Source organism: Rhineura floridana, chromosome 1 (assembly GCF_030035675.1).
Source record: "Rhineura floridana isolate rRhiFlo1 chromosome 1, rRhiFlo1.hap2, whole genome shotgun sequence".
NCBI lineage: Eukaryota > Metazoa > Chordata > Lepidosauria > Squamata > Rhineuridae > Rhineura > Rhineura floridana.
Window position 1 is genome coordinate 155,141,936 of NC_084480.1, and position 27,348 is coordinate 155,169,283.

General features: G+C 43.7%; 1 protein-coding gene across 5 annotated transcripts in view; it reads left to right on the forward strand.

Moving 5' to 3' along the window:
- The window catches only part of POLQ (DNA polymerase theta), a 98,732-nt gene extending 74,848 nt beyond the window's left edge, over positions 1–23,884 (forward strand). For 3 of the 5 annotated variants that reach the window (XM_061638353.1, XM_061638371.1, XM_061638363.1), the window contains 6 exons: positions 11,743–11,927; positions 15,825–15,936; positions 18,544–18,668; positions 19,279–19,432; positions 21,790–21,905; positions 22,445–23,884. In XM_061638353.1, the coding sequence (XP_061494337.1) occupies positions 11,743–11,927; positions 15,825–15,936; positions 18,544–18,668; positions 19,279–19,432; positions 21,790–21,905; positions 22,445–22,558 (806 nt within the window). In that variant the 3' untranslated portion in view covers positions 22,559–23,884. Of the gene's footprint in view, positions 1–3,711; positions 4,258–9,913; positions 9,965–11,742; positions 11,928–15,824; positions 15,937–18,543; positions 18,669–19,278; positions 19,433–21,789; positions 21,906–22,444 lie in introns of those variants that run through there. The other 2 variants (XM_061638387.1, XM_061638379.1) reach the window with 2 other exon arrangements.
- Positions 23,885–27,348: the final 3,464 nt, after the last annotated feature.

The following is a 27,348-nucleotide window of genomic DNA, read 5'->3' on the forward strand; positions in this document are numbered from 1 at the left end:
ATTGGTTTCTTCAGAAATGGGCAAACGACAGTTTGCACTTCTCTACTACTCAGGATTGCAAACCAGGGTTTACAGTCACTGCTTGCAGGCAAAAGCAAATCATAGCTTGCATATTCAAATGAAGTAGCATAGCACTGTAGCAGCAAGGGTCCTCAGGCCTCATGTTTTGGCCTTGCATGTGAAGAGGCTCAATGTTTTTAAATAAAGTGTATGCAATGGCCCTCCTCAGACTGAATGAGAAATCACGTTTTCTTGTTTTGTGAATTAGTTGGGCAAACCTTGGACTCCTGCACTTCCCCCTCCCATCTCTTTCACAACCATGTGGATAAATTCAGAAGATTTTGCTTACATTTTTAAATAGGCCAGAGTTCCTCATGACATCCAAATTTGGCAGTGTGGTTTGTTTATAAATTATAGTTAATGAAAACAAACCAGGATTTGAAATGATGTTTTGATCCTCAATTGTTTTTGCTAGCCATAATTTTGAAAAGCTTAACTGTTAGTGCTGAGTCATCTGGAAGCAGAGCAGCTAGGTAAGACCAGCTGTGACACCATGCCCTGTGCCTTCCATCTTGCTAGGATGGGATGGATAAAAGCTGAGCCACTTCAGGGAGCCATTGACAGCTTTCTCATGGTGCATTGTGAAATAGCCTACAGTCCTTGACAAGTGCCACTCAGCCATTAATATTCCTTCTTTGGGCATAGTGATCAAGAGAGTGATGGCTAAGAGAGATTCAAGAGGAGTGTAACGTTGCTGGTTCATCTAGACCTCTTGGCGGCTTTTCATATCAGTGACCACAATATCTTCCTAGAGGACCTCTGTGGTTTAGGAGTTCAGGGCACTGTGTTACAGCAATTTGAATCTTACCTGCAGGACCACTACCGAGAATAGCATCGAGAAGCCTCTGCTCACCCCTCTGGCACTACAGGGTTCTGCCTTATCTCCCATGCTGTTTAACATCTATTTGAAGCCATTCAGGAATTTGGAGTATAGTGTCATCAGTACACTAATGATACGCAGCTCTATTGCTCTCTCTCCCATCTGAATTAGGAGAGTCTATACAAGTGCTGAACCAGTTTCTGGAGGGAGTGATGGGCTGGGTGAGGGCCAATAATTGAGGCTGAATCTTGATAAGACAGGTGCTCTTGGGAAATGGTTCCTGCTTGCAGGAATTGGGAAGAGTGCCTGCTCTGGATAGGGCTAAGCTCCTAAAGGGGCATGTCTAGTTTGGGGGTACTTCTGGATCCAGCATTTTCACTGGGGGTCCAAGTGGCCTCAGTAGCTTAGGACTGCCTCTTTTCAGCTACAGATGGTTTAGCAGCTACAACCATTCATGGAACAGGATAGCCTGGCCTCAATAATCTAACCTCATGATTAGACCACCGCAGTCCACTATGTAGGGCTATCCTTGAAGGCAGTCCAAAAGCTATAGCTGGTGCAGAATGTTGCTGCTGTGCTTTTAAGTGGGCAACAAATTGAGATCGTGTATCACCAAACCTTAAAAAGCTGTACTGGGTGACTGTTTGGTATCAGACCCAGTTCAAGGTACAGATGTATGAAGCCCTGAATGGCTTAAAGAATCACCTCTCCCATTATTTGCCAACCCATGCCTTGAGATCTGTGGGGCAGGCCCTGCTTGTAGTCCTGGTGATGGGCTTAACACATTGGATGGTGACATGGAACAGGGTCTTCTCAGGTGCAGCTCCCCGGGTGTGGAATTTCCTTCCTTTGGAAGTGCAGCTGTCTCCTCAGCTTTCTGATCTCAATTAAAGGCTTCTCTTTTCTTTTGGGAACTAAACATCATGTGGTACCCCAACAGTTCTTAATTTTGTTTGCTCCAATGGAAATTGCTCATGATTACAGTGTGTTTGGACAAGAAGGTTTTTAGTTGCTTTAAATATTGTTCTGTGAAGTATTTTCCATAGGAGGTGGGCCATCACTGTGGGAAATAGTTCCACCTATCGTGCGAAGGCAAGAATGTTTTTGAAGTCAAGACTAGGGACGTCATGCCCCTCCCACTCTCCAGTTCATTCTTGCCTTCGTACGAACAAGATTGGAATTTCACATAGCATTTAGCTAAGTCTCATATTTGTTTGTCTATTTGTCTTTAAAGCCTTTTTTCCGTTTTTGTGTCTAGCATACTGAAGGTCCCCTTAGAGACCGCGGCTGCGGCTCTCTTCGCCCTTTCCTCAGAGCTATTCCATTTATTTCCTTGACTGGGGGCTCCCTCTGAGACCGCGGCTGCGGCTCTCTTTGTTTTGGCAGTTTCAAGCCCCCTCCCCCCCCCCCGGCTCTGTCGTATCCGTAGCCAGGGGGCTCCCTCAGTGACCGCGGCTGCGGTTCTCTTTTTTGATCGCTTTTGATCGCTTTTGACCCTCTCTCCCCCCCTCTGATCTGTTGCCGCGGCTGCGGCTTATCCGATCTCAGCGGGAGCTTGCAGCTGCGGCTCCCGCCGTTACTCCTTTGCCTCAGATCGCCCTCGCTACGTGGCTTAAATCCCACTGCGAAGGGCTTTACAGACCGCGACGGCGGCTCTCTCTGCGGCGGCTGCCGTTTTTCCCCTACCTGCTTCCTTCCGGGGATTTTCTAGAGCCGCTACTGCGGTTTTCGGCGAGACCGTGCTGGGCAGCCCTTCCCCCAGTTCGCTTCCGACGGCCGCCATTGCTTCTTCCCTCTCCGACATTTTTTCCCGCTCTTTTTATTCCGGGCGCCATTTTTTTCTTTTGATTTTGAATTTCCCGCCCTTTTTGTTCTCCTTATTATCGGATACCTCCCCTGCAGGCTATCTATCCATACGTTTGTGTATATGTGCTGCTGACAAATTTACACGGCTGATTTACACACATTACTGTGGCTGTAATCATAGTGGCTGAATTATATTATCAAGGCTGGAGCTCCAATCCTAGTGGGCTGGATTGTATTATCAAGGCTGGAGCTTTAATCCTAGTGGCTGGATTACATTATCAAGGCTGGAGCTTTAATCCTAGTGGCTGGATTATATTATCAAGGCTGGAGCTTTATATCAGTGGCTGACTTGTACTAAACCTGATTTATATTGTATATCCTGCCCCCTCTGGGGCCGTGAACAAGCCAATAACCCAGCCTACAGCACTAATCTGAGTGTGCCAACTCTAAAACAGCCTATATTATATTAACGCTGATACCTCTGTGCATTCTACCCCCTCCGTGGCAGTGCATTTTGCCATCTGCCATCTGACAGCTATACATCACCTCGTGGACATAGCGGCGATAGAGCCAGTTCCCACAACTGAGAGGTCGGAAGGGGTATACTCCCTCCTATTTGCTGTGCCAAAACGAGATTTATCTTGGAGGGCGGTATTGGACCTCAAGTTTGTCAACCGTTTTGTAACATACCGCAGGTTCAAAATGGAATTTCTCCATTCCATTACCGAGAGTCTGCATGAAGGAGACTTCCTGGCTTCTATCGACCTTAAGGAAGCATATCTCCATGTGCCCATTTGCATAGCCCACAGAAAGTTTCTTCGGTTTGCCTTTAGCCACCAACATTTTCAATATAGAGCGATGCCATTTGGCCTCTCCTCTGCTCCAAGAGTATTTACCAAGGTGCTACTCATCCTAGTGGCTTACCTTCGGACCCAAGGGGTTCATATCTACCCATATTTGGATGATCTGCTCATACGGGCCAAGTCTGAAGAGCTGGCTCATCATCATTTAATGATCACCCTCAGTGTTTTGCAGACCTACGGCTGGCTTGTCAACTTCGACAAAAGCCATCTCCAACCAACCCAACGCCTACTACATCTTGGGGCAATGTTGGACACCCTGCAGGCAATGGTCTTCCTGGCTCCAGATCGCATCACTGCCATCACAAGCATCGCAAGGTCCCTGATGCAACAAACATCCGCAGACGTCATGCTTCTCGCCAGAGCGCTCGGGATGTTTATTTCCACAATCCACATTGTGCCCTGGGCTCGAGCCCACACTCGGCCCCTTCAGTGGACTCTGTTGCCTTTTGAAAAAGACATTGCCAGCTCCAACCATCGCAAAGTTCGTTTGAGCCCCGCTCTGCGCCTCTCCTTCCGCTGGTGGACCAAGGTTCAACACCTCTCCAAGGGCACGTCGTTCAGAGAACCCCGCAGAACCCTCGTGACCACAGACGCCAGCCTCATAGGTTGGGGAGCCCACTGCAACTCCCAGTACGTTCAGGGGGTTTGGCCCAACGCAGAGCAATCTCGAAGCATCAACTGGCTGGAACTAAAGGCTGTCCACTTAGCTCTATGTCATTTTCAGTCTCTGTTCCCTTTGCATCATGTGCTCATTCGAACAGACAACATGTGTGTAAAATCACATTTGAACAGACAGGGGGGCACCAGGTCTCGTCCTCTGCAAGACTTGGCCTCCCTCATCTTTGTCTGGGCAGAACAACATCTACAATCCCTGAAAGCAGAACATCTCAGAGGGATTTGGAATGTAACAGCAGACTGGCTCAGCAGACAACAGGTCTTTCCGGGAGAATGGAAACTTCATCCAGCTATTTTCCATCGTCTCCAGTGTCGGTTCGGCGCCCTCTCAGTCGACCTGTTTGCTTCCAGTCACAATTGCCAGCTTCCAAGGTACTTTGCCTGATACCTGGACTCAACAGCAGAAGCAGTGGATGCTCTGACAACACCGTGGCCAGACGGTCTATTGTACGCCTTTCCTCCCATACCATTGTTAGCCAAAACCTTGAGGAAGGCGCAAACCGAAAGGGCACAGCTGGTTCTGATAGCACCATTTTGGCCACGCCGACCGTGGTTCTCAGATCTTCTGGCAATGTCAATGATGGATCCTTGGACACTTCCAGTAACGCCAGACCTCCTCTCCCAGGGTCCAGTACTGCACCAGGACCCTACTTGGCTCAATCTAACAGCGTGGCATTTGAACGGAGACATTTGAGGTCAGCTGGACTGTCTGACGCTGTGATTGATATTATTTTGGCCTCGAGAAGACCATCTACCACTCGCATTTATCAACATACCTGGGTGGCTTTCTCCAAGTGGTGTCAGTCCCACCACCACGATCCTTCCCAGGCCAATGTGCACCAGGTGCTCCAATTTCTCCATAGTGGCTTTATGATGGGACTTCGACCCAACACTCTGCGTCGACTCTGTCATCCATTCTCTCAGTGTCCTCTCCTGGAGATCATATTTCCTCACATCCGTTCATCAAACGTTTTTTGAGGGGAGTCGCCCTACGCTCTCCGGCTGTTGTCCATCGGTTCCCCTCATGGAGTTTGCCGAAAGTTCTGCAGGCTTTGCAACGCCCTCCGTTTGAACCCATCAGGACTGTGCCCCTACGTATACTGTCCTTCAAGGTCCTGTTTCTGATCGCAATCACTTCTGCCAGACGCGTTTCGGAGTTGGGCGCATTGTCTTCTGCTCGACACCTCTGCGTCTTCCATAAGGACTCTGTTGTGCTGAAGACTGATCCTTCCTTCCGTCCCAAGGTCGATTCAGTTTTTCATTGCAACCAGGACATTGTTTTGCCTTCCTTTTGCCCGGATCCTACCCATCCTCTTGAAAAGGCTTGGCATTCGTTAGATGTCCGGAGGGCTCTCAAGACCTACCTGTCTAGGACCCAAGAGATTCGACGAACGGAGTCTCTGTTTGTATCCTTTCATCCAAGGTCTATGGGGCATAAAGTATCCAATTCTACCTTATCCCGTTGGTTAAGGGCATACATTACTTTAGCATATGAGTCCCTGAAGCTGTCAGTTCCAGCTAGTATAACGGCTCATTCTACCAGGTCAGCTGCCACCTCGGCTGCTTTTGCCACTAATGCTCCTGTTGCCGATATTTGTAGGGCTGCAGTCTGGTCTTCCCCACACTCGTTTATAAGGCATTATAAAATTGATCGTTATGCCTCTGCTGATGCATCTTTTGGCAGACGAGTGTTGCAACAGGTTCTTAATGAGGATTAACATGTGGGTGGTCCCTCCCTATATGGGTTGCTTTGGTACATCCCCCAGTGATGGCCCACCTCCTATGGAAAATGTACCATTGGTCTCACCTGAAAGGTGATTTTCATAGGAGGGGGCCATCACGACCCTCCCAGTTGGAGGATGACTAGAGATTTTATTAATGGGTTACATGTTATTGTTACGCTATTATATTTATATGTAAGAGTGAAGTCAAGACTTTTACCTCTGTTATGTTATGTAGTTATGTTAGAGTCATGTTGTTATGCATGTGACTATTATGTTATTTTCCTGGCGGGCCTGTTGGCCTTGTTCTTGTATTTTTAGATATCTCTTTTTAGACTCGCTACGAATGAACTGGAGAGTGGGAGGGGCATGACGTCCCTAGTCTTGACTTCAAAAACATTCTTGCCTTCGCACGATAGGTGGAACTATTTCCCACAGTGATGGCCCCCTCCTATGAAAATCACCTTTCAGGTGAGACCAATGGTACATTTTATCTGATTATGTTGTTAACAGTCCTTGGAACCTAGGGGTTGAAGGGTGGTTTTATTTATTTATTTTATTTTATTTATTATTTCAATTTATATACCGCCCTTAGCAGAATAGCTCTCAGGGCGGTGAACAAACAAGATAAAATACAATATATCATAAGAAAAATCATAAAAACATATACAAACAAACAACAAAAAACACTACAAAAACACAATACGACAAAAATTAAAAATACGGATTAAAAGATTAAAATGGTTAAGAAAATTAAAATGCCTGGGAGCATAAAAAGGTCTTTACCTGGCGCCGGAAAGATAAAAGTGTAGGCGCCAGGCGTACCTCTTCGGGGAGGCTGTTCCACAACTCAGGGGCCACCACAGAAAAGGCCCTAGATCTAGTAACCACCCTCCGGGCTTCCTGATGGGTTGGTACCTGGAGGAGGGCCTTAGATTCTGAACGAAGTGAACGGGTAGGTTCGTATCGAGAGAGGCGTTCCACAAGGTATTGAGGTCCCACGCCGTGTAAGGCTTTATAGGTAAGAACCAGCACCTTGAATCTCGCCCGGAAGCAAATAGGAAGCCAGTGCAGACGCGCCAAGACAGGTGTTATATGCGAAGACCGACTGGTCCTCGTCAGTAGTCTGGCAGCTGCGTTCTGCACCAGCTGAAGCTTCCGAATTGTCTTCAGGGGCAGCCCTATGTAGAGCGCATTACAGTAATCCAATCTTGAAGTTACCAGAGCATGAACAACGGAGGCGAGGTTGTCCCTGTCCAGATAGGGGCGTAGTTGGGCTACCAGACGAAGATGGTAAAACGCATTCCGTGCCACCGAGGCCACTTGGGCCTCGAGAGACAGGGAAGAGTCGAGAAGAACCCCCAAACTACGTACCTGTTCCTTCAGGGGGAGTGTAACCCCATCCAGAACAGGGTTAACATCCACCATCTGAGCAGGGAAGGCATTCACCAACAATGTCTCGGTCTTGTCTGGATTGAGTCTCAGTTTATTAGCTCTCATCCAGTCCATTATCGCGGTCAGGCAACGGTTCAGCACATCAACAGACTCACCTGAAGATGAAAAGGAGAAATAGAGCTGCGTGTCATCAGCATACTGATGGCAACGCACTCCAAAACTCCTGATGACTGCACCCAGCGGCTGCATGTAGATGTTGAAAAGCATGGGGGACAAAACCGACCCCTGAGGGACTCCACAATGGAGAGTCCATGGTGTGGAGTGATGTTCCCCAAGCACTACCTTCTGGTGACGATCCGCGAAGTAGGAGCGGAACCACTGCCAAGCAGTGCCCCCGACACCCAACTCCGCGAGTCTCCTCAGAAGGATACCATGGTCGATGGTATCAAACGCCGCTGAGAGATCAAGGAGAATCAACAGAGTCACACTCCCCCTGTCCCTCTCCCGACACAGGTCATCATACAGGGCGACCAAGGCTGTTTCGGTGCCAAAACCGGGCCTGAAACCGGATTGAAACGGATCTAGATAATCGGTTTCATCCAAGAACGCCTGGAGTTGGCTGGCAACCACCCGCTCCAAAACCTTGCCCAGAAAAGGGACATTCGCCACCGGTCTATAGTTGTTTAAATTATCTGGGTCCAAGGAGGGTTTCTTTATAAGAGGTCTCACTACTGCCTCCTTGAGGCTACCAGGGACCACTCCCTCCCTCAAGGAGGCATTAACCACCTCCTTGGCCCAACCGGTGGTTCCAGCCCTGCCAGGTTTCACTAGCCAAGATGGGCAAGGATCCAGAACAGACGTCGTCGCCCGAACCATTCCAAGCACCTTGTCCACTTCCTCGAGCTGCACCAACTGAAACTCATCCAATAAAGAAAGACAAGGCCGTGCTCCGGACACTTCAATGGATTCATCTGTCACAACATCAGAGTCAAGGTCCCTGCGGATACATGCAATCTTATCTTGAAAGCGTCCAGCAATTTCATTACAGCGGGTCTCAGATGTTTCCATAGTATCGTGGGGGCCAGAGTGTAAGAGCCCTCGCACGACTTTAAAAAGCTCCGCTGGGCGGCTTAAAGATGATCTAATAGAGGCAGCAAAATAGAGCTTCTTTGCTGTCCTTACCGCTTTTGTATACAACTTATTGTTGGCACTTACCACGTCATGATTGTATCCACTGGGAGTTTTCCTCCATCTGCACTCCAGCCTCCTCCTCTCATGTTTCATCGCTCTCAGCTCCGGGGTATACCACGGAGCTGTATGAGCTCTACAGCGAAGGGGACGCGTGGGAGCGATCGTGTCAATAGCCCGGGTCATTTCTGTATTCCACAGTGCGACCAGGGCCTCGACAGGAGCACCAGTCCTATCAGCCGGAAAATCTCCCAGAGCCCTCTGAAAACCTACAGGATCCATCTGGCTCCGGGAGCAGATCAACTTAATAGATCCTCCACCTTTGCAGAGGGAAAGAGCCGCTGTAAGTCTAAATCTCAGCAAGCGGTGATCTGTCCATGACAATGGGGTAGATGAAAAACACCCCACCGCCAGATCACCATCTCCATGTCCAGTGGCGAAGATCAAATTGAGAGTATGTCCCGACACATGTGTTGGGCCAGTAGAAAATTGAGACAGCCCCATTGTTGTCATGGAGGCAATGAAGTCCTGAGCTGCGCCAGATAAGACAGCCTCGGCATGGACGTTGAAATCCCCCAGTACCAAAAGTCTAGGGGACCTCAAAAGGACCTCCGAGACTATCTCTGTCAGCTCAGCTAAGGAAGCTGTTGGGCAGCAAGGTGGACGGTACACCAACAGTATTCCTAGTCTGTCTCCCTGGCCCAACACAAGGTGGAGACATTCCAAACCAGTCGCCGTCTGGACAGGGTGCTTGGTGAGAGGAAAAGAACTCCTATAGACCACGGCGACCCCCCCTCCCCGGCCCTCAGATCTACCACAGTGCTGAACCAAATACCCGGGTGGGCAAAGCTGGGAAAGAGCAACTCCTCCCTGATCAGCCACCCAGGTCTCGGTTATACATGCCAGGTCGGCACCCTCCTCCAGAATTAAATCATGGACAAGTGAGGTTTTATTGTGTACTGACCTGGCATTCAAAAGCAGCACTTGGAGATACGAGAGCTGGCTGATAGGACAACCAACAATCCTGTGGATATGAGGAGAACCGGAACAAGGCACAGACACAATTTGTTTAATTAATCAATCAGTTAATTAAGCTACAGCTCCCAAATTTGGATGTCACAAGGAACTCACTTAGGCTTTTTTAAAGTGGGAAGCAAACACTTCTGATCTTCTCCCAGGGGAAGAGGGAGTGCACATAAAAGTATAACAATGGCTTTTGTGTTGCATCTGAACTGGACCTTTGATTCCAAGATAATAATTTTGGATGTTGATTTGATAGAAGTTATGGATATTTCCGATCCTGTTTGAATTTTTCTTTATTTTGTATTTAGAACATTTGATCTGAATTGATAACCAGATTGTTTTCTTTAACTCTTATTTTCAAGTTACACTATTTATGTTTTGAAGAGGATGCCTTGTTGATTTGAATCTTGGGCAGAAAACAAAATTGTCCCTGGCAATCGTTTTAATTGGTTTATTCAAGTATGTTCAAAACACTTGGACAGATCTGCAAGTGGTAGGGGACTTGAGAGAGCTGTAAGCATTTCTTTTATCTATAAATCTGGAGCAAATGAAGAGAGTTCAAAAGCTTCCTAGTTTAGGAAAGGTTGTATGTAGATATCTCAGCTGGCTCTAAAATACTGTTCTTAATGAAGTATAGCAACAGTGACTGTGATGCAGCAAATTTTTAAATTGAAGTTGTTTATAAGTTTGAGAATATGTGAGAATATAAGAGTAGTTTGTTGTTCCATACACAGGTGTGGTTTACTGGGTATTCTTACAAGTGATGTCAAATATGAGACTTCGTCTTGCCCCGACAACTAGGACGGTCTTCAGGCCAATGGGAAAAAACCCTGTCTTGCTTAGTTTCTTTACGTTATTCATTTTTAGCCGCTGTGGAATGCCATAGTTTCTTTCCCCCACTTGTGGCCTCTCACAACTGGGAAGGGTTGCTGTAGTTTTAACACTGTTACTTACTTTAGACTTACGGGTTAGAGTTTTTGAGGCACAAGAGGATTTTTGCCTCATACTCTGAATGCTTGTGTACCTCAAGACTTGAGTTCATAAAAAGAGACAGACACACTGATGGTAAGAGGTAAAGAACCACTTTGGTTGACATGAACTCCCAGTTTATATAGGACCTTAACAGATACTGCAGAGGACGAGTTCCCATGTATTGTATCTGATTGCATCCCGTTGTCACCAAAATAACCAACCTGTGTCTGTGTCTACCATTTTAGGCTTAATAATAGGAAGGCTCACATTACTGAATCATCCCCCGTATCAAAAAATTAAAAATCTTGGCACATAAACAATTAGCATTTCAGGAAGAAGGCTAGGGCTATGTCCAAAGCCATTCTCCCTTCCATGCTAGTGTTCTGTGTGAGGGGATTTTTGTTATGGAGGAGCACTCTCATCATGGGAGCCCCCACCCATGATGTAAGTGGTACAGTCCCAAGATGGGTTTGACCCCCTCAGCAAGAACTAGGTATGAAATGGTTACTATGCTGGATGTTGGGGTCACTAACTTGTACTTGTATAATCTGTTAACAGAATTCATTGGAGTTGGAGAATGATTTTGTCTTCGGGCCTTCATAAATAGCAAACACTGAAATAGCAAGAAATGTACATGTATGAGAGAAACCTACCAATTAATCAAGGGGTTCTCTAAGCTCCAGATATATTGGACAGTTCATGTGCATATGTAGAAATACTTTAAAAGCTGGTCGACACAGAGGATAGAATCTTTCTGTGCAGTTTTTCCCCCAGACTATGCTTTATAGACTGAACGTTCTCACCTACAAAAAGCCTATCTGCTCATAGAACGCTAAGTTGGATGAAGAGTTCTAGCCTACCATTCTCCCTGATGTGCTAGTTTTTCTGTGCATGGAGACATTATTTCATGGGGGGAGTATCCAAGCATGTGGCTTAAAGTTTGATATGCTGCTGTCCAGGAAAAGCATATGTGCATAGAGTGCAGGCTTCTTGGAATTGAAACAGGAGATTATATTTCCAGACTGAAAAGATTATAACAGTGGGGGAGATATTCTTCAGTACTAAGAAGGCTGTGTGCATAGACCGCACCCATGTGTATCACTTTGATGATCAATAATTCTGTATGTGTGTAGATCATTTGAAAGAACAATAATTATAAGGAAGGAACCCGTTTTACACCCTGTATACTTTAAAAATTATTCTGTTTTGTTGACTGTAGGAGGCTTGATCTTAGCAGCTGATTATTCCCAGCTTGAGTTGAGAATCCTTGCTCATTTGTGTAGTGATGAGCGGCTTCTCCAGATCTTAAATGATGGTTCTGATGTGTTCAAAAGTATTGCTGCTGAGTGGAAGAGGATTGACTCTGAAGCAGTTGGGGATGATTTAAGGCAACAAGCCAAGCAGGTAACTCAAGGAAACATCTAGATTTCTTGGGACGCTTAAGTATAGTAGAATGAAAGTGAATGTTGATATAAGTTGCCGTCTAAGGGCGCATTCTACCATTTTCAGGAAATAAAAATGTTTGCAAAATCATTTTTCTGCTCAAAGTCAACCTCTCAGATGATTCCCTAATAAACTGGACAAGCACCATCTAAGTTATCCTTATTGTCTACTATTTCACTATTCTTTCCAAACCTGTGGTTGCAGAGTGCAGTACCACATTGTTTCCTCTATGCCTATAATCCTGCAAAAGCTGGCTTGTTCTTTTCCTTTATTTATTTATTATTTGATTTATATCCCACCGTTCCTCCCAGGAGGAGCCCAGGGCAGCAAACAAAAGCACTAAAAACACTTTAATACATGATAAATACAGACTTTAAAATACATTAAAACAAAATATCTTTAAAAACGGTTTTTAAAAGCTTTCAAGACATTTTTTTTAAAAAAACTTAAAAACATCATTTTTTAAAAAAAGGTTTAATTCTGCAGATTGGGACTTTAGACTGTTGCAGGGGGCTGTGCTGGGACCATCAAGGAGCAAGCCTTTCCACCTGCCTTGCCCTCTCACCCCTGCTCGTAGTGACGTTTTTCTGAGGACTGCCCTTTTCCAAGAAGATGAACGCTTTTGGTTTCTGGCTGCTGTTGCTTTTTAGAAATCCTAGGATTTTGTTGGCTTGACTTTTTGTAAACTGTATTGTATTTGTATTTGTGTTTTTCTCTTTGTGTGTCAGCTGCCTTGGGGCCTACTAGAAATGTACTTGGAACTTTTATCAGATTGGGATGGAGACACAAGCACACCCAGAATTTTAAGCATTCTAGGCTTCACTAGATGCTTAGAAGGGGGAGATGCTGGTTGCAATTCACATCAAATATGCTTGAAACCACACTGCATCTGCTTAGTATCTTTGTATTCAAGGACACTGGAAAGGGCAGTACTGAGGTAGCTCATTAGTTCCCCATTGCCTGGCTATAAATGCTTGGCACCTGGGTCTTTACCTGCTTTCAATGCTCTATAGTTTTACCTTCAGCGCTTCTGTCTGTCTGTCTTGCCCCAGCTGCTTGATAACTGCCAGCATTCCCATTCCCTTTGGACTTTGGACTGACTTCTCAGCACAACTCCTAACTGGTAATTGACTGTGGGATATAATGACTAGCTTGTGGATCTGCGCTAATAGGCCAGCCACCTCTGGCTCCTGCCAGGACTTGTACCAACTCCCTGCATGCTCTGCTGCCAGTGGCCCAGCATGGAGCAACTCAATGGCTGGGTGCCTTTTACCAGCTTCAGCTGGTAAGACAGCTGCAGCCTTTCCTGAATCTGGATAGCTTGACCACAGTTGTCCATACACTGGTACCCTCAAGCCTGGATTACTGCAATGCGCTCTATGTGGGGCTACCCTTAAGGTTGGTACAGAGGCTGCAGCTAGTGCAGAAAACGGCAGCTAGGCTGCTTGTGGGAGCAAGCCATTGCCAGCATATAAGACCTTATTTGCGGGAGTTTCACTGGCTGCCAAACTGCTACTGGGCCAAGTTCAAGATTTTGGTACTAACACATGAGGCCATATGCAATTCAGGACCAGGCTTCTTGAGAGACTGCCTTATCCCTTTTGTACCCTGGAGGCCCCTTTATTCAGGGACAGCAGAGTATCTCCTTCAAGTCCCCAAAACAACAGAGGCCTGTTCCACAGTAACTCAGGGCAGAGGTTTCAGTGTGGCTGCCCCTATTCCATGGAACAGCATTCCTGTGGAGATACAACATTATCAGCACCTTCTGGAAACAACTGAGGACACTTTCATTCTGTTAAGCTTCCCAGAGAGTTGAAAAGGGCTCTGCCTTAGGTTTAAACACAATACAAAATGAACACCTATCTTCAGGGTTGGTTGTACTGTTTAAAAACTATTTATAGCTGTTTTTATGGTATGTTTGTATATCGCCTTGAGGCATATGTAAGATGATGATGATAAAAACGGTTATCCATGGTATGAATAGGTTTATCAACATCAAAGAATATCAATAATGCTAATGTCTAAGCATGGTCTACAAAATCCATTACAATGAACATTTGCCGAATGAGCAACCAGTCTAGTTGAATATCATTGTAGAACCTTTTTTTAATTTCCAACATACATTACAGATACAGTCAATTTAATAATTAGATAAAAAGTTGAGGTGGGGTATTTCTGGGATTTATGAATTACAGATACAGTATATCAACCTCTTGCCAAGTCATATCTTCATTATTATTAACTGAGAACCTTTCTGCAGGCTTACAGTCTAATAGATTATAAAGAATGGATGATGGGGAGGGGAGAGAAAAAAGAGCAAACTTGGACATCAGTTTTTAAAGTTATGTATTTCTTGCATTGTGCTGATTGTTTATGTGCTGGTTACTTCAGTGGGTTAGGATTTTGGATGTTTTACACCTATGCACTTTCCTGAAGTAAGATGTTCACCATTCTCTGAACTTAATGTCTGCTTTCCGCAGTTCTGGAGTTTGCACATATCAGTAAGAGTGAGCATATTTTCATGCAGATTTGAGGTGGCCCAAAGCTTATTGTGGGATGCACATCCAGCTCCTTATCCATTTTTACATACATTTGGTATTATTGGCATGTGGGTGAGCTTTATAAAAATTGTGATTACATACAAAACTGCATTATTGCTGCAAATCTACCACCGCTTTACCATCTCTTGGAGTGTAGAACTTTCAAAAGTAGCCCTGAAATAGCACTACTCTGCAAACAACTGGTCTTCCTGTGTCTTCCTTCAAAGTTAATTCAACAACAATTACCACTCTCAACTTGTGCGTTGTGGGCCTTTTAAGGGTTTATGGAATTTATACCCATGAATCCAAAGCCCAGTCACCAATAAGCATCTCGGACGCAATGCCTCAATTCCTGGGCCGCTCTTTTGAACCCATGGCCACCTGCAAATTACATCTCTCATTTTTAAAAATTGCCTTTTTAGTTGTCCCCCCATCCAGCAAGTACGCATTGAGACATGACCTGCCTTGTCTTAGTTTCCATCAGAGCACAGTCGTCCTCCATCCAGTCATGACATTCCACACTAAATTGGTATCTAGTTTTCATCTTATACAAGACATTTTCCCAATCTGCTCACCCCTTCCCCACAGGCTAGGAACGGATCCTGTAAACAGGGCATTATTCTCCTTTCTCTCCCCTCCTTACTAGACTCATGCCTATTTCTTTTCCATTGAACTTTACTTTCATAAATCAGTCCATCTACCTCAACTTGATTTTTGAGACACTCCACCAAGGCCATGGCAGAGCTTCAAACTTTGCCAGATGCATAGCACTGAAGCCATCCTTGTGGTCCATACCCTTTATCTTTAGGAAGCATTTTGATATCTACCCCAGAGTAGATGCCCTCTTGCAGCAAGGTTCTACACAGCCTTTTTGTTAAGTATTTCAGCTTATTATCCTCCCACATGTAGCACTGCAAAGAGAGAAAGAAGAAGGGTTGCATATCTGTAATGGTCACTCATGTGACTCACCCTGCTGCCTGTGTCCTTAACTATCTAGTTAGAGATGGCAGTGAAGGAAGTGTCCTGGCTCTTTGAGGCAGACACACCTATATGACCGCTCTTTTTAGGGAGGGTGGGGCTGAGTGCCAACTCCTCAGCTAAAACTCTAACATTATAAAACATTCAGAAGTTTCACCGCTCGCACAGTAATCTCATGTATGTGACAATGCAGATGACCACCACTCAACAACCAGGACCAAAAGGTGGAAACATATTCTAATAAACACCAGTTATAAGTAAGCAAATAGTTGTTCTCACATTTTGTTCTCATTGCTTGTACCATGTACTTTAATGAATTAGAATTGCATTGTTTTTCTAGATTTGCTATGGAATAATCTATGGAATAGGAGCTAAATCTTTAGGAGAACAGATGGGTATTGAGGAAATGGATGCTTCCCGCTACATTGAATCCTTCAAATCAAGATACTCAGGTAAAGATTACCAGTACCTGCTGATCCTGGCTTCTTTGCATAATTCAGTGATTTAATGATCTCGAGTAAATCTCTGACTATATTTTTGCAATCCTTTTGATGTGGATTTAAAAAGTATCAAAATACTAAGCATTAACTTTTCTTAAATGAGCTTGGAGTTGTGAGAACTTGTGTATGACTCAAAACTAAATCCAGTGAATGTGCTGTTTTGACTTGGGGGAGTCCATTGGCTACAGAGGTGAATAGCAGAAGGAAGCGAAACAATTCCATGTGACTGAACAAAGGTCATAGGACAATTTTTTCACTACCTGCAAATCAGATATTTCATAAATCCACATTTGGTAGGACACTGCTGTGAATATTGACTGAGACGACTTTCAGAGCTGAACATTTTAAATAAAGGAATCAGAGCATAGGTGATCCTTGATCTCTCCACTGCAAGTAACCATCTCAATAGAAATCTGGGGCTTGAATTTGTTATTTGTTACTTGTACTTCAAACTAAATACGTTAATTGAATAGAAAGTTTTGAAATATAGAAGGGAAATATTGCAAATACTGCATAAGGATCGAGATTTATTATATTTGGTGGCAGAATTATATGATAAATTTCTAACCTGTGTTCAGATTTTTCACTCATTCTGTTTTGTGAAGATACCTTTGGGAAATATCGTGAAACTTGACAATTACATATTTGCAGCAGTTTCTGCTATCAATAGAAATGTTGCTCCTCATCAAAGAAATCTGGTTAGTTAAACAAGAGGTTGCACAAAAGCACCACTTGTAAACAAATGGAACACTTTTGAAATACTGATTTTAAATAAAAGATTTCAGGATATCATCTGAAGGTACAGGAGGCTACCACTTTGCTGAAGCTAAGCAGGTTTGGCTCTGGTCAGTGCCAGAATGAATGACTTCCCAGGCATTGCATGTATGCAGTGGAGCTGTCCTCCCAACGCTCAGTTGCTGCAGCTTACCTGGATGGGGCTGGAGTGGGGCAAGATGGTGGTAAGATTGAGGCTGCATGGGCGTTCCAGCAGGAGCACTGGATTAGCAATGCCGGTGTCAGGAGGGCAGCTCTGACTCCATGACGGAAGAAGTAATATTCACTAATAGGCAAAAAACCTTGCGGTTTAAGAACGTACCTATAGCCCACAGATATTTCTATCAAACTTTTAAAAGCAGTGAAATTGGGCAGCTATAGTGAATGCACCAGGGGAGCAGGAGACCGGACCTCCTCTCTGAGGTATTGTACTGCCCTACAAATTTGTAAAAATGCAAATACAATTTGGGTTGGTCTTTCACAGTCCAATCTACTTGCTGTGTAGTTTGGAAGGGGGTGAAAGAAGGGGGAGGGAAGGGGCAAAAAGGAGGTGATGGGAGGGAGGAGGAGGGGAGGGCAGGTCTGATCATTTACATGCTTATTGAGTTCAGTGGGATTTACTCCTGTGCAATCATGCTTAAGATAGGTAAAACTGACCATGGGGGAGGAAGAGGAGGGGGGAGGGGCAAAGGAAGGGGGAGGGAAGGGACAAGAAGGAGGGGATAGTAGGGAGGAGGAGGGGAGGGCAACTTTGATCATTTGCATGCTTTTTGAGTTCAGTGGGATTTACTCCTGTGCAGTCATGCTTAGGATAGGTGAAAATGACCTGGGGGATGGGCAGGGAGGGGGGAGGAGGAGGGGAGGAGATTGAGTGGGTACGCACTGGACAAAGGGGAAGCCCCTTTCCTTCCAGAAGGAAGACATTGTGAACAGTATCACTGAGTATGGGGTAAGGTCAGTAACAGGATTACAGGCCATGTGAACATGGCTGATTTTTAATTAATTTCAACAAATTATGAGAACTCCAACAGTGGTCTGTTTTTTCCCCTCTCTTTTTACACTTTGAATTCTCGATTCTCTCTGACTGTTTTGTGTATCGCCATGAAAATTTAGAGGGTTGTTAAGCAAGCGTTTCTGAGTTGAGGTCTATAGGTGTTGTAAGGTTTTGTTTTGAAATGAGCTTATGGGAAGCATCAGAATGGCATGGGGCTTGCAGAATGTGAAAAATCCACGCTGGCTATAGTACACAGCCACTCTTGTGGCTGTGTAATAAGGAAATAAAACAAATCAGTAAAGAAAACTGTACACCCATTGTTGAATCACATTTCCATGTGAAAAAAATTACCAGTACCTTGTTCCTATTCTGGCCCCAAGCAGTATTAAACACATCCACACACTGCTGCAGTATTTGTCTGTCTCAAGATCTTTTCTGTTGTGCCACTCCGTTTGCTCATTTTTCAGTCAAGGTAAAACCCTGTGGTGTTTAATATAATGCTCTCAGTTTAGGAAAGCAAACTATGTTCCATATTATTAGTATAATCTGTATAATGCAAGAACCATTTAAGTTTTGAATATAAAAGGAAGAGATGCCTTGTATCTTCTCTTTTTTTTAAGATGATGGGATGGGGAGAGTTCAGAAAGATATTGATGCCCAAGCATGGATGTTATCTCATATGAAATACCAGTATTTACTACTACTACTACTACTACTAATAATAATAGATACATAGTTGAACGTTTTGGACTGAACTGGAAATTGTGCGGCCCTACTTCATGTTTTTACAGGTATTCAGAAATTTCTGAGAGAAACGGTAAAGAAGTGCAGCAGGGCTGGGTTTGTCCAGACAATCCTGGGGCGGCGTAGATACCTGCCAGCAATTAAAGATTCAAACCCTTATAAGAAGGCTCAGGTAGGCTGAGAAGTGTTTTGTTCAACTGCTAACATCTAGCTGAGGGGAAGCACATTGAGATAGCAGAGCTTTATTTCTCTCCCCCAGTGATATTGGCCTTGCTTTTGGATTACTATGCCTGTTCCATCTAAGATGTGCTGTCTTAAATTTAGTTTGCAGGCATAGACTATGGTTTGCACTTCTTGTGTGTGTTGGACCCCCTTTGTGCTATAGGGGCTGTTACGGATCTCAGCTGCCCTTCTCAAATTGCAAGCCGTAGCAGAGGAAGTAGGCTCCTCCTAACATTTCCTTCTAAAACTTCAGAACCCACAGCTCTGTTTTTATGCATTGTACTGGATGGGGGGACAGGTGCAGTTTAAAGGTCGCTTTAGGGATTCTTGCTTTCTGCAGGGCTTTCCTTCCCATCTGGGCTCTCACCACTTGTCCCATTAACTTATGTTTGAGGTGCAGAAACTGGGCCAGGCAGTTGCCATTCCCCTAAACTTGTGTATCTTCTATTCCCCTCTTTAGGGGTTCAGGCTGTCTCCTTTCAGAAAGTTACCTTAAATGATCTGTTTGGGGAGTGGGGAGAGAGTCAGCTGCTTCTTCCTTGTGGTTTTCTCAACTTTAGGCAGAGAGGAAGGCTGTGAACACTGTTGTCCAGGGCTCTGCAGCGGATATTGTCAAAACAGCCACGGTGAATATTCAGGCTCAGCTGGAAGCTCTGTCTTCAGCAGTAAAATCCTACGGACACTTGGAGAGCTCATTCCAAAAGGAATGGACAGGTAAGTTTTCTCCACTGGCTTTGTATTTAGCAGCAAATGTTCCCTATCTAAAAATGTTAGTGAGTGAGGCTTTTGAGAGCCTCCTCATTTTATTAAATAAAATTGGGGTTGCTTTCAGCTTGTATGTATGCCAGTAAAATTATTCCAAATGGTGGCAGGATCCACAAGTTAACTTGATTGCCCAATACATTTTCCTGGTCGCTCAAGCAAGAGCAAGAATACAAACAGCAGAGTGCTGTGACACTTTAGATGACCACACTGAGGTATGAAGAACTCACAGGGAAGCCCCTGCGTCATCAGATAGAACATTCTGAGGATCAGATGGACTGTTGAGTTAGAGGTGATGAAGCATTAGCCAAGACAAAGGGAATTTTCCTAAATTCCTGTGTTTACAGGAGGGAGGGCATTCATTCACTTATTAATTTATGTCATTTATGAATTGCTTCCTATGAGGCATCCCAAAGTGATTCAGGATATCCCTCCTTATCTGTAACGTCAGTAATAAGAATTAGAATAAATTGCAGTGTCAATAGGAAGAAATATCTCAATGGAAAGAGAGGAAGAACACCCCAAGTTTCCCCATCTACTTCTCCACATTTACGTATCATCCAGAAGGACAAGCAAATCTGAAATGTTCCCGGTTGGTAGAATGATCTCACACCTCCTTTGGAAACTGGAATGTAGGGCACAAAATTTGTTTCTTTTTTCCTGTCAAGAGGATAGGTCAGCTCCCTTTCTCTGGGGCCAAGAAGGCAGCTTTCAGTCTGTAACTGGAGCAGAAGGGGCACCTCCCCTGATCACTTTTTGCCTTGGCCCACCCTTACCAGACTTTAGCCAGCAGAAGTAGCTACAGGTCATGTGTTTGGGAGTGCTCCCCCACGAGTATCTTCTCCAATATTTCCGGCACACCTTTGTTACCATGCCAAAGGAGAGAGGGAAAAGATATGGAATGCATTTTATAATTACCAATTTGTTAAGAGTTTCAGATAAATATAGAAGGAAAATCAGTCCTAAAGATCTGCAGCTTGAAAACCTTACTATCTGGAAAAGTGATGGATAGGTATACTGATTTATTCAAAGACTTATTTTCAGTCATATGAAGATATAAAACAGTTAACTAAATGTTGTTCATCTGCCCTGGTAGGAATATCTCCAGCTGAGACAATATCATAGAAAATTGAGACAGAAAAGATTCTATGTAAGAGACTGTATAAGCTTTCTAGTGATAAAAACTGTCTTGTTTAAAAAATAGTAAAATTCTATTTACCTCTCATTGTGAAAAAGAACAAATAAAGAAAATACATTTGCAGTAGGGCCAGAATTTAAGCAGCTCCAATAATGTTTGATGCATGGGAATGTATTTGGAAGATAATAATTTTTCTTTATATTCAAATATTCTTGAAAACTACTATAAATTCATAACTGTATGGTATATGACCCCTGAATGACTTTGTGAGATAAATGAAAACTTAAGAGAATAAATGTTGGAAGTGTGGAAGCTTTATCCCATATATGACGGCTGTGTAACAAAGCAAAAGGATTTTGGTTTCAAAATAAAGTGAATAAAAAAACAATTAAATCTCGATCCTGTTTTATTCTTATGAATCGATACTAAAAATAGTACCTGTACAACAAAGAGAACTAATATCCTATGTGCTCTCTGCAGTCTTGCTAGATATTGCAAAAAGCACTCAAATCCCACTCGTAACACAATGTTGTTGTTGTTGTTATGTGCCTTCAAGTCGACCACGACTTATGGCGACCCTCTGAATCAGTGACCTCCAAGAGCATCTGTCACGAGCCACCCTGCTCAGACATAACGCAATAGGAATCAACAATGCACAAATACAGTTAGAGCAAAGTTTATAACCTATTTTAGAAGTGCAAGGAGGAGGCAGAAACATAATACGTTTGGACAAAATGAATGGAATATTGGCATAACAAACACATGCTTTTTCAAGATGCAAAATATTTGAACATACGATATATACCAAATTATGAATATATTTTCAGTTGTTTTTTATTTTTTAAAGAAATATGTTTTTAATAAAATTGAATAAAATACATTTTAAAATAGGAATGAGATGTCGAATACTGGAGCAGAAATAAAAAAGTAATAGAAATACTAAAACAATAAAGAAATGAAACTATAATAATTTTATTTATTTATTTTATTACATTTATATACCGCCCCATAGCCGAAGCGCTCTGAGCGGTTTACAGCGATTAAAAACAATATAAACTATAACAATATACAAATCATGTCTTTAGATACTTATGTATTCTTATAGCTGTTCCATAAGCATTGTTTTGGCTTCTCTAATAAAGGTTTTTAAGGTTTGTTTTATTCTGTCAAGGAAAACCAGAGAGGGTCGAAAAAAGGCAGATGGTATATCCCAGACGTGGAGGATTCTTCATACTCCAACTGCACGATGAACTTCTCTATGAGGTTGCGGAGGACAGCCTGATTCAGGTATGATGATTCAGTTCTTCTGAAAACTTGGGAATGCATCACTCTTATAATGCGGCTGGTGGATTCGTTCACAAGCGTTGGCTACAGTAAACACCATAAAAGTACGATGGGAAAATGTGTGCTATTCAGAGTTGATGCTGAGCCCTAATATAGTATCTCCCCATGTTTAAGTGTACATCTCACTTTACACAGATGTTAATGTTTGCATCCGTGAACCACGAGGTGTGAATTGGCTTTTTACTGTGCTGAAACATGCAAAAGTCAGAGCTATCATTCATGGAACTTCTAGAAACTGTGGGAGTATGATGCCACACTTGTTGAAAGGGGGGCATGAATTGGATTGACATATTGGGAATCTTTGCTGAGAGTTTTGGCTCCCATAAAGATGTATTCAGCTTCTCTGACTATATTAATTCTAACCCACTTTGGAGGCTTCTCCAGATTTGTTACCTGTTGGAAATTCAACATGTCTGACTGAACTAAACTTTGTGGCCCTTTCTTTCTTATTCTGACACTGATTCTTCTGTGTTGTCTTTTAGGTGGCACAGATTGTTAAACATGAAATGGAAAATGCCATAAAACTCTCAGTGAAGCTCACAGTAAAGGTCAAAGTTGGGCCTAGCTGGGGAGACCTGCAAGAGCTGGAGCTGTGAATATGAAATAGATGTTTGTACTGTATAATGGCCTACTGAGACCTGCAGCAAGATCCAACAGCTCGGACAGCTGGACACATTTCTTTTTTTTAAATGGCAATACTGCAGTTGATTTCTCATATGAATCTTAAACTCTAAATCACCCTTCCCCAACCTGGTGCTCTCCCAATGATTTGGACTACACTGCTGTGCTGTGCTGAAGCTGACAGAAGTTATAGGCCAAAACATATGAAGGGTGCCAGGTTGGGGAAGGCTGTTCTAAATGAACTAACCTCAGTGAACATTTAAGAGGCCACACTGCATAACTAGAAATCACAATGAAATGCTTAAAGTATTTAAATTAATTCCTGTGAAAAAAAATAATTATTTTAAGGCCTAGCAATTCACTATTTCTTAACTAACTTGTCAGAAACATTTCCAGCTTTTTAAACCGGCTTTTTCAGATGCATTACAGCTTGGGGAAATTTCTGTTTTAGAAATTTATGCTTATTATGTCAATTGACAGTGTCAATTCACAATGCACACAACTGAAGGTATGATGCAAAGCAGCTATATCTCAGATTTCTGTGATACAGAGCTTGGAAAAGTTACTTTTTTGAACTACAACTCCCATCAGCCCAGTCCAGTGGCCATGATGGCTAGGGCTGATGGGAGTTGTAGTTCAAAAAAGTAACTTTTCCAAGCTCTGCCACTTGCATCTTAAAAAGAATGAAATTATCCGGGGAATCAGGCATATGTCCATGTGACCCCCATCACGGATTACACCATATGCACAGTAGGAGGGTGCAATACATCATTGCCAAAGCATACAAGATTTCCAGGCAGTAAATGTAAAAATAGCCCATTGCTAGCTCCGTGGGGGTCCCTTGATCTAAAATAATATGATGATCTTGTTGTATTTGTTTCTTTGGGCTGAAAGTCTGCTATCTCTATTTCTGTAATATTTACTTCCTATACTTACTGTAAGAAAATGTATTTTCTCTTCTGTCTTTTCATATCAGACAGCAGGTAGCATTGTGATTCTGCTTCTGTTGAGGGGTTTCTGCTAGCTTTTTAACCAATGCATTGTTTGCTTTCTAAACTATGCTAAGATACTTTATTCATCATAATGTAAATAATAAAGATATTTATTATCACTTTCTTTCTCTGAGCCTTACTTGAAAAAAAAAATAGCACTGTGCCTTGGCAGGGAAAACAGGCAGGGCCTCTTGGTATATTGTTTTAGATGCCTGCCTGGTTTTTTTTATTTCAGCAAGTGTACCCAGACATATAACTTCGTTACCCATTTCTTTTAAAATGTTTTACTGATTTTTAATCTTTGTTTTATTGATACCAACTTATTCTATGTATATTTTTAACAGTTTTGTGGATTTTAACTGTGTTTTATCAATAAAGTATTATGTATATTGCTTAGAATGTTTGTGATTAAGCAGTCTACAAATCTTTCTCAGCAAATAAAAAGGAAAGTTCCGTATAGTTTGTAAGATTGTACAATTAATGCAACCGTGAAAGTATTTGGAGTTGGCATGACCTCTGTGTCAGATTTCATTACCTCTGTAGCAGCAGAGATACAAACTTGGTGGTTGGAGAGCTAAAGAGGTCTCCTACTAGTAGGCCAAACCAGCATACTGAAGAAAGAGCACCCAAAGGTTTGGACTCCTTGCCACTCATTCAAAGCCCAATGACCCATCCACTATGCTCTGGCATTGCACTTGGGAAAGCACTATTATGGGCTGTGCAGCAAAGGGAAATATTTATTGACTCCGCCTGCTGCCCAGGACACGTAGGGCCACATGGACCTGAGCTGGCTCAGGAGATTCTGACATGGTTTTGATCTATGGTTGAGCCTCAGTATGTAGATACAGTAGTTGGGGGAGGGGGGAGAGAAAAGAGGGGAAATGGTGTTAAAGGAAAATGGGATATTCCTCAGGTAGGCTGGTGTGGACTGATGGTGGTGGATGTGAGCCTATCCATGTCTCTTGAAACAGCCAGCTGAACAATCAAACTCTGAATTCAACCTACCATCCTTTCCAAGAGCACATGGCCTACTCCATTAGGAATGCTGCAGCCTCTGCAGCTTTTCATGCTGATATCCTTTGCCTGAATTACATAAAATGGCAACATGGGCTTAGCATTCTCCTTTGTATACCCTTCCAAGCTGCACACTTACGTTTCAGCCGAAGCAGCTTCTAGCAGGATGGTGCTTCAATAGGTAGTCAAAACTTTAAATTTGCACAGCAGATGGCCCTCCTTGAGATTTTAGGTAGCTTTTGTACATCCCAATTGAGAAAAATCCTCCTCCGCTGTCAGAAAAAGTCATTTTCTGCAATAGTAGGAGGCTATCTTACCTGCCCTGGGTCTTCTCAGCTGTTTGTTAGTCATTCTCTTGCTTATTAAACAAGACATCCTACCTGTTACTGTTTTTTTTTCTATCAAGTTGGCCTGATTGCTGTATGTCCAAAGATTGCAAAGAGGTCTTCTCTCTCTCCCACAGAAGGCATGCCACAAGCCTGCTTCGCATAGTCCTGCCGCATGGGACACGTGGGAGGAGCAACTCAAGTCAAGGATGTCATACCACAGGTAAGAACCAATATTCCTTTTCATGCAGGTTTGAGCTGAAAGGAATATATCTGCTGCTCTATTATTTCATGTGCAGAAATTCACACAGGATACCACAAAGTATGGCTAATGCAGTGCCACACCAATAGAATGTGGCAGACTCCAAATTGGTTTCTGCAGGTATGCAGTGTGCCTAGAGGAATAGACATTTTATAACCTGATATGTCTTTCAGCTTCCCACTGCTCACGCCCAAAACCACACTGACCATACACAAGATACTTTTGTAGTTACCCCAAGATTCAGAGAATGCCACCTCCCCCCCCCAAAAAAACCCCTTAAGGGGATAATAAAAACAACCAGTCCAGAATGTTGAGCGGCTGAGAGGAAGGGGAAAGACATACCAGGTGGGAGTGAGGAATAGCTTCTCTTGGTTCACACTGAGAAGCTATTTTCAAATGCCCTCAGGGACAGAAATGAGAACTGCCCGTAAACAGGATTTTAATGAAGAGAGAGCTCCTTCTCTTTCTAATTTGGTTCTTATTTAGTGTGAAGCATTTTTAAAAGCAACCCTGCTAATGCAAATTCCAAAGCAAATGCAATTCATCACTTATGACAGGCCTGCAGTGTGGTTCACATTGAATACTGCAGATCAGGTTGTAAGTGATTTACAACTATCCTGCAGTGATGTCCAGAGTTAATGGGTCCCTATTGCAGGTTGGGGGTTGGGCTGCAGCTGAAGCTGAGAGGGTAGCTTACAATAGTGCTGCAATGTTAGCCATTGCTTTTAGCCCCACATAACAGGGTTGTTGTAGAATGAATGAATGCATCTTTATTTTTACCCCGCCCTTTTTCCAAAGCTGGAACTCAGGGCGGCTTACAGATAAAAACTACAAACTAGAATACAACAACCCTGCAGTGCAAGTCACTGTTATACCCCTATTGCAGGTAGAAGGGCTGTAGTGAAAGAGTTGCATACAGTAGGCTTGCAGTGTAATATATTGCAAGCGAAAAATGGAACCATTTAAATTGCTCCCTCAGATCACCCCCCCCCAGGCCAAAACAAGCACTTAATTACAATGAAGAAGCCTCATGCTCCATTGATTTGCATACAGACTGGATGCAGGGTCAAAACTGTGTACTTTAGCTTATGCCTATCACTTGTTCTTTCTTTCTGTGTCTCACAGGTACAAGATCGTTCCACATCTTATTCTTTCCAGAGTAGGAGGGCACAACATGGACCAGGAGACAAGAGACATTCTCTGTGAGGTTACTTACCTACTTGTTTCAGGGAGATTTCTGGTCCCTGGCAAGCTGCAGGATAGACCCTTATGCAATAGGTGAAAGTGTACCCAACTTGGGGTTGGTTCTACATTGTACATGCTATCCTGCTGCCTTTGGAGGCACTGTCTGAGGTACAGAAGCCCTGCTGGGGTATGTGGTTGGCAACTGTGCACATATGCCTGTCAGGATCTACTCCATCCTAAGGGCTATTCAATAAAAGTTGCCTTTAGCCACACATGTTATGGTTCTGTGTCTACGGGTCCCTAGCTGGATTTGTTTTCAGGATGGGACTCTGAGAGGGAGGGCTGAATGGGCCCAGGGCTGTGACCCAGTCTGTGCTCGTTCAGGTTCCTTGGAGGAGGTAGGGGTAGCGCTTTTAGGATGCATAAGTGGAACGGCTGTTGCTTTCATGAACTGTGCAGGAGGCAGTGGTGGAGGGAAAGTGTCGCTGGATCCTGCTGAGTTCCTACTTGCCAGGCTCAGTCTACCTAGCAACACAGGCGGGACCTGCCAAGGCACCACTTTCTCTGTCTAGCATATGTTCAAAACTCTTTCAGCCAGAAATGCGGTCATCTTGCTGAGGACAAAATTCCAACTGTGTGCAGGGCCAGATACAAAGTGGACAGTAAAGACATAAAAATTCCCTCCAGTGGATTTAAGAGGAAAAAAGGCCTTACTGAGAAACTAAAACAATCTGTGCCACCCTGGGGTCCTTGAGGAGGAAGGGCAGGACATAAACGGAATGGATGAATAAACTAATACAAGCCCCTCTAAATGGCTGCCTTTCTCCTCACTCCCTGCTGATGTGATTAAAAGCTTCTCTGTCAGGCTAGACTCTAGCAGCACAGAGGAAGTGGTACCTTGGTCATGGGGAGGGGTGATAGGTCAAAATGGCTGTTTGCGCCACGTAGGAACTAGGGCAGCCTTTCCCAACCAGTGTGCCTTCAGA